At 52.5% G+C, this 7854-nt stretch overlaps 1 protein-coding gene across 2 annotated transcripts in view; it reads left to right on the top strand.

Annotated features, from left to right (window-relative positions):
• The window catches only part of Ccdc40 (coiled-coil domain 40 molecular ruler complex subunit), a 39924-nt gene that overhangs the window by 7853 nt on the left and 24217 nt on the right, over positions 1-7854 (top strand). For both annotated transcript variants that reach the window (XM_076935367.1, XM_076935366.1), the window contains exons 5-9: positions 271-428; positions 2003-2086; positions 2168-2387; positions 7434-7591; positions 7719-7841. In XM_076935367.1, coding sequence (XP_076791482.1) covers positions 271-428; positions 2003-2086; positions 2168-2387; positions 7434-7591; positions 7719-7841 — 743 coding nt within the window. The remainder of the gene's footprint in view (positions 1-270; positions 429-2002; positions 2087-2167; positions 2388-7433; positions 7592-7718; positions 7842-7854) is intronic.

The raw sequence follows: 7854 nt of genomic DNA, 5'->3' as shown, positions 1-7854 counted from the left end.
AACCCAAAAGCCCCACAGTAAAGAGCCCCCTTTCTTTCCACCGTTCACCCGAGTCCCCATCCACTGCTAGGATGTGGCTGGTTCTGTGGGATGTCTTGAGTCAGCAGTGGTTGATACCACAGGCAAGCCTGAGAACCTGCCACTGGAAGGCGCTCTCCTCGCTCATTCCCAGTATGCCCAGTGAGAGCAGGACTAGCCTTGATGCCCAGGCCCCCAGAGCATAACAACCAAGGCTTGGTGACTTTTGCTGTCTCTCCCTGACCACTGCAGTGCAGACAGCTTCGAGAGCCCATGAAGAAACCCGGATACAGTTCCTAGACCAGGTCCAGACCCTCAGCCCCGAGGCCCTGCTGGAGAGAGCAGTGTCTGAAGGGAGTGATGAAGCAGAGGAGGAAGGCACCCAACTGATGGTGCTGGACCCAGACCACGTGAGAAAACTCCCTGGGGTTCTGCTTTCACCCCATTAGGGGGTGTGGTGGGGGCGGGAATCACGTGGGCTCTTTCTGTCCTCGACCAACCTTCTGATGCTAGCCCTCCTGCTTTGTTTCCTGGCTGCCTTCCTTTATTTTCTGTCCAGGAGATAAGCACCTTGACCTGAGGAGGAAAGTTTGTTTCTGTTGATAGTTACAATTCAGGGTAGGAACCACGAGGCAGGAGCTGATGCAGAGGCCATGGAGGGGGCTGCTCACGGGCTTACTCAGTTTGCTTTCTTATAGAGGCCAGGACCACTAGCCTAGGATTGGCGCCACCCACAGAGGGCCCCACCCTGCCCCCATCAGTGGTCAATAAAACAATGTCCCACAGTCTTGCCTCTAGGCCAGTCTAATGGGGGCATTTTCTCAGTAAGGTTCCCTCTTCTCAGATGATTGCAGTTGTGTCAAATTGACCATGCAAAATCAAAACCAACCTTGACTCTACTGGTTTTTTTTTTTTTTTTTTTTTTTTTTTTTTTTTTTTTTTTTTTTTTTTTTTTTGGCTTGTTTTTGCTTTGTTTTGTTTTTTTGAGGACTGATAGTCCTCTGTGAGGGACCTGGGCCATATAGGACGTTGAACCAAATTTCTGACCCCTGTTTTGACAAATAAAACTGTCTAAACCATGCAAGATACTTGAAAGAAGCGGGGATAGCCTCACCCTCTCTTGTCATCCACACTGAGGGTCCTGGGTCCAGACCCACAGCACAGGAGAAAGGCAGACTTGATTACTTGATTTTAGCAACACATTTGGAGAACTGCAGTGCTCCCGGGAGCTCAGAAGGAGCTCAGGGCATACTGGGAAAATCCCCTGAACCCTCACTTAACACGAGCACAATGGCTGCTGCTTGTCATCAGCCTTACTGTCCCTGGCGAATCTGGGCTGACCCCTCAGCAGCCACAGCCTTCATCCAAATCTCTGCACTGTCTGGTGTGGGCCTAAGAGCTGGCCTAGGATTTGTGGCTTCCACTTGGTTGCCTGCAGGGTCCCCCAACAGTTGGAGCAGGGGTTTACCCTGGCTCTGTTGCCTGCCTGTGGATCCTGTTCTCTTAACTGGGTTGTCTTGCCTGACCTCAGTGGGAGAGAATGTACCTAGTCTTAGAGTGACGTGAAGTGCCAGGGTGGGTTGGTACCCTTGGGGGGACCTCCCCTTTCTTAAAGGTGAGGGGGGGGATGAGAGGGGAGGCCATGGGAGAGGGAACTAGGAGGAGAGGGGGGCCTGCAATTGAGATGTAAAGTAAGTAAATATTAATGGGGAAAAAAAGGAGACTTGGTTGGGAAACCATCTGTGGCTCCAATCCACCCCCACAGAAACAGACAGACTGAGACGGGTCAGAGCGAGAGCAAGGGAGGGAGGGAAGGAGGGAGAGAGAGAGAGAAAAAGAGAGAGAGAGGAGAGAGAGAGAAGAGAGAGAGAGAGAGACAGATAGACAGACAGACAGACAGACAGCAAGTACTGACCCACTCGGCCGAGCCCTGCCGCATTGGATGTAAAAGGATCTGACTGCGTGTGGTTTTCTGTTGCCTTAGCCCCTGATGATCAGATTCCAGGAGGCCCTGAAGAGCTACCTCCACCGGCAGATGGACAAGCTGAAGTTGGACATCCAAGAGCTGGTGCGTCCGGGTTCCTGTCTTCCTCCCAGCCTGATGGGCACCCATGAACCTGCCTCGACCCTGTCTCCCTCTCTGATACAGGATGTAGCCACCAAGCAAACCCGGATCCAGAGGCAGGAGCTGGGCGTGAACCTCTACGGGGTCCAGCAGCACCTGGCCCGCCTGCAGATGCAGCTGGAGAAGAGCCATGACCGCCACTCCCTGGCCGCCTGCGAGCGGAGAAGGAAGGAGGAGGAGCTGCAGAACGCCCGCGCCCTCTACAATAAGACCTGCACAACCGCCAACGAGGAGCGAAAGAAGTGTAAGGCACCCCGTGAACCCCGAGACCCAGGGCCGTCACTGCCAGGCCTATCCCCTGAGTAATTTGTGTGCCATTGAAGATACTGGCAAAGCAATGACTTGTCCAGGAGGGGATGCCACCTGTTTTTTTTTTTTTTTTTTTTTCTTATCTTTTTGGAAAGAAAGGCCCTGCAGTGCGGTTCATTGGGTAGAGCAGCAAAGGCTGAAACCCACAGGGTCAAGTGTAGAGACTCCACACTGGATGTGTAGAGAGGGGCCCATGATGGTCCCATCCAGAGGACGCGGAGCGGGTGGGTGGGACCCAGTAATGGGAGGGACCATGCCGCTGGGCACAAGAGCTGGATCAGGCAGTGGCCCAAACCGGACAGCAGCAGACAAAGGTGCTGAGGGACAGCGGAGAGGAGCCCAGGAAGCCTGGGGTCACGTGACATGGGCCTCGCCGTGCACCGTAACCCCACTGAAGCCACACCCCTTCACCAAACAGAGCGGCAGCCCTTGCACCTGGCGCCCGCCAGAGGTCGCCTGGTCTTTGTGTGTTTTGATGTTTCCAATTTTCTTTTTCAACTCTGTTACTACTAGTATAATAGAAAGAAAAGAAAAGAAAAACAAAAGTAAATGAAACAAAGCAGTCGCTCTGCAGGCACGCTGTATTTTGAACCCGGAAGAGTGCAGGTGAGAATTCTGGGCTTTCCGTTCTGTTTGGGTGTTATATCCTATAACAGAATCTGCTGTGACACTGGTCATAAACAGGGTTTTGTTTTTATTTTTTATTATTATATATATTTTTTTAATTTTTGGAGGCAGTGTGCCATGTAGTTCAGACTTGTTATGTGGGGTGACGTTGAACATCTGACTCTCCTCTGAGCTGGTATTGTGTGTCCTGTGCCGCACTACACCTGGAGTACACGGTACTGTGGATCAAACCCGGGGGCCTTCATGCTGCCGAGTAAGCAGCCCACCAACCACCTGTTACGTGATTCTGGAGAAGAAGGCGTCCAACATGCAGGGAGCAGCATGCGTCTAGTGATGGTGCATCCAATGGCTGCACGGCAGAGAGCACCAGAGACAGGCAACTGACATCTCAAGCGCCTGGCACCCTGCACTAATCCGTCACATCCAGGGCGGAGGCCTGTGACCTGTGCATGTCCCATGTGCTGTGCCTCATCCCCGTTCACTGCACAGCCACACCAGGGACTGGGTTCCCAGCAATTGAGAGACGTGAATTCAACCCATATCAAGAACCTCTCTCTACTTACCTCCGAGTCAAAAAGAAAGCACCGAAGGAAGGGCGCAGCACTGAAACCGCAGCCCCACGTTCCGTTATCATAGACCTTAGAGCGTGCTGCAGGCACACACCACGGTCCCTGCCCTGCCAGCCGCCCGCTGTGAGGCCCCATAGCCACAGCGCTGGAGGAAGCATCACGCTACATGGTTCCCATCTGCCACGGCTCATGGAACAGCCGGGCTTCTGTCCCTTGAAGGGCTCCCTGAAGGGCTGGGCCACCCCTTAATCTTCCCTTTGATATACAATAGACCGAGAAGACTTGTGCAAGAACCCTGCCCACCATGTTTTTATGACAAAGGGGACTCAAATCACTTTCATGAGCCAGCCAACGATAGACAAACACCCCGGAAGAGGAAAATGGGTTCCGGGCACTTAAGTTTGAAATCAATTTATGTTCACTAATACTTGAAGGAATGAAAACTTAGAAGAATAATTGAAATATTGACTCAGTCACTCACCTGGCAAAGACAAGTTGACCTTGGTTGGCACGCTTAGGTAAGTGTGTGACACATACCCCTGCTCACTCAGAGCGGGAGGTAGCCTGCTCCGGTTGCCACACTGAGGTCCCAGACAAGACTGCTTCATCAACAGACAATTCACCTCCTTTTTTTTTTTAATATTTTATTTATTTATTTTATATATATGATGAATACACTGTAGCTGTCTTCAGACACACCAGAAGAGGGCGCCAGATCCCATTACAGATGGTTGTGAACCACCATGTAGTTGCTGGGAATTGAACTCAGGACCTCTGGAAGAACAAGCAGTGCTCTTAGCCGCTGAGCCATCTCTCCAGCCCCCGACAATTCACCTCCTTACAGGACAGTCAGGACTGGATTCTCTGAGGCCCCTGAGATTGTGTGTGGCCGCCCCTCTGTGTCCTGATCTGCTCTTCAGAGGATCGGAAGACTACCACAGTGACCACACTAAATCTTGTTAACCTCTCTAAAGACCTTGAGGTTAAAAGAAGCCACATTAGGAGGGCAGTCAGGTGGCACCTGCCCTCAGGGCGAGCGTGCCCTGCTTCCTCACACTCTTCATATGGAGAAGGAACTCATACAGCCGCACTGAAACAGACAGGCTCCCTGGATAGAAACTGTCCCAAATAATTCAGAGCTAAAAAGACAGGGTGGGGGTGGGGGAGGAGGTGCCCAGTGAACTCCTGGCTCCTACAACCGCCTCAACACTGTGTGTTAGGCAGACAGAAGGTGGGACAGGAGGAACAGAAGAAACACTTCCAGGCATCACAGATGAAAAGCTGGCACCCTGTGCTGACAGCCCCAGGCTCTTCGAAGGCAAATGGCTAAAACCCGAAACAAAGGAAACCCCCCAGCAAGCAGGGGAAGCATCAGGTTTTGCAGAGAGACCCAACAAGCCACAAACCAGCTCCAGCCAGGCTCCCTCCTTGCAGCCTCCTCCCCCAGAAACTGCACTGCACTGGAGCCAGAGTGTGCTCCAGTGCCACGGGATTTCCCACCGTGCCATTTAAGACTTCATTTTCCCTTAAGCTGAAGCTGCATCAAGGACACCTGACTCCAGCACGGCCCTCTCCCAACAACCAACACACAGTTCAGCTTTCTGTGTGGACCCATCGTTTGAACAGGCAATGTTCTGTGCTAGTACACAAACCTTTCTATCTCTCGTCTGGCTGGCTGGCTGGCTCCTGTCTGCCTACTTGTTTGTTAAATGTTCTTATTTCTAGATTTATTTCTCTTTTGTAAGAGTATGGGCAGGGTGTTGTTGTTGTTGTTCTGAGACAAGGTCTTACTGTGTAGCCCTGGCTGCCTGGAACTCACTCGCTGCACTCCTGGGTAGCCTTACACTAGTGGAAATCTGCCTGCCTCTGCCTTCTACGTGCACCACACCTGCCTTGTGTATCTGTGTTTTTCCTGCCTGTATGTATGTGCACTGTGTGCACACCTAGGTGAGGAAAGGGCTTTGGGTCCCTTGGAGCTGGAGGAAGGATGCTTGTGACCAGCCACGTTTGTGCTGGGAACAACTGGACCCAGACCCTCTGCTCTCAACTGCTGATAAACGTTATTTATCAGTGAAAATCTATCTATATATTACTTATAACTGCCGATATTTACCTGTGTTTGCAGTGTTGGGCGGGGAGCCAGGGCCACACACAGGCTAAGCAGGTGCTCACCACTGGGCTAACCAACCCTCAGCCGGAGCAAACAAGTGTTGACTGAAGTGTAGCTTCCTTCAGACCTCATCTTTCCAGCCTCACAGTGATCCTCTGTTAGTTTGGTTATGGGAATCCATTGGAACTGTGAATGCCTTGCCTGAGGAGCAGCACCTCCCCTGCAGCTGCACCAGACTGAGGGGCAGCAGTCCCCATACACACACCCCTTCTGAGAGGCAGCAGCCCCCACCCCTGCAGCTACACCAGCCAGAGGGGCAGTACCACCTTGCTGCTGCACCAGCAAGGGTCTGTCTGTGCAGGGCCTTCTTGTCCTGCCTAAGCTGCCTCCTGCTCTCAAGTGGTGAGAAACCTGTGAGCCGGATGTGAGGCCTTATCCAACACCATTCTGGGGAAGCCTAGGTCTCTGCAGTATACTAGGAGGCAGGCTGTGGTGGTTTGTGGATGTGGAATGTATGTAGATACAGAGAGAGAGTGTGGGGAGAGACGTGGCCTCAGTGTGTTGCTCTGGCTGGTGTAGAACTTGTGACCCCCCTGCCTCTGCTTCCCAAGTGCTGAGATGACAGATCTGTGCCACCACATCTGAAGTCAGCTCAGTACATTCTTGCTCCTTTCAGCCCTCTGACTCCATTAGCAATTCTTCAGCAGCAGAGTGTAAGTGTTTACAGTTTACAGGCCATGCGGGGGCTGGGAATACAGCTCAGTGGATGGGGTGCTGTCTGTCCAAGCATAAGGATCTGAGTCTGGATGCCAGGTACCCAACCTAAGCTGGGCACGGTGGGGTCCACTTGTAATTTTATTGCTGGGTTGGAGAGACAGGAAGATCCTGAGGGCTTGCTGGCCAGCTAGTCTTGCCAGATCAGTCAGCTCCAGGTTGTGTGAGAAATCTCATCAAACAATAAGGTAGGAGCTGAGAGGTGGCTCAGCAGTTAAGAGCATTGGCTGTTCTTGCAGAGGGCATGGATTCCATTTCCAGCACCCACGTGGCAGCTCACAACCATCTGCAAATCCACCAGGCATGCACGTGGTGCACACACACACACACACACACAGGCAAAGCACCCATGCACATGAAGAGGAGGAAGAGGGAGGAGGAAGAAGAGGAGGAGGAGGAAGAGGAGGAAGAGGAAGAAGAAGAAGAAGAAGAGAAAGAATAAGATTATTTAAAAGCCAGTAAGATAGAGATAGAAGAAACCAGTGGCTCTATCTCTAACTGCTATACAACTGAACACATGTGGGTACACACACACACACACACACACAGGCACACACACACACAGGCACACACACAGGCACACACACAGGCACACACACACACAGGCACACACACACAGGCACACACACACACACACACACACACACAGAGTCCTAGTCTAGATGTAGTGGTGCATTCCTATAATCCTAGCCCTGAGAAGCAGAAGCAGGAGGATCCCTGTGAGTTCCAGCGGCCTGGTCCATGTAGCCAGTTCAGGAGGCCTGGTCCACATAACTCGTTCCAGGCAGCCAGGGTTACAAGAGTCTCCAGTTTCTCCATGAAGAAGGGCACAGGGCAGAGTGCTAGCCCAAGGGTCCCAGGCCCTAACATGGGCAGTGCTGAGCAAGCCCCTTCTCCACAGTGGCGGCCCTGCAGACAGAGATGGAGAGCCTGTCTCTGCACCTCTTCTACATGCAGAACATAGACCAGGACGTGCGTGATGACATCCAGGTCATGAAGCAGGTGGTGAAGAAGACGGAGATGGAGAAGATGCGTGCAGAGATGGAGAAGAAAAAGCAGGTATCCCCGTAAGCCAGCGGGTAGCCCATCGCCGAGAAACCCTCTCCTCCACCCGAGGTGCTCAGCCTTGGTGGAGAACTGACCTCAGCTGCGGACGGCCCCTTACTGGCAGCTCTCTCTCTTTCAGGACCTGTTCGTGGACCAGCTCACTGAAAGGTCACACCAGCTGGAAGAAAACATCGCCCTGTATGAGGCCCAATACTTGTCCCAGGCTGAGGACACCCGGGTTCTCAGGAAAGCAGTGACTGAGGTAAGACCCACCT

This window comes from Arvicanthis niloticus, chromosome 6, assembly GCF_011762505.2.
Source record: "Arvicanthis niloticus isolate mArvNil1 chromosome 6, mArvNil1.pat.X, whole genome shotgun sequence".
Lineage (NCBI taxonomy): Eukaryota > Metazoa > Chordata > Mammalia > Rodentia > Muridae > Arvicanthis > Arvicanthis niloticus.
The sequence above is the reverse complement of the archived record's forward strand: the minus strand, read 5'-3'. Positions and strand labels throughout refer to the sequence as shown.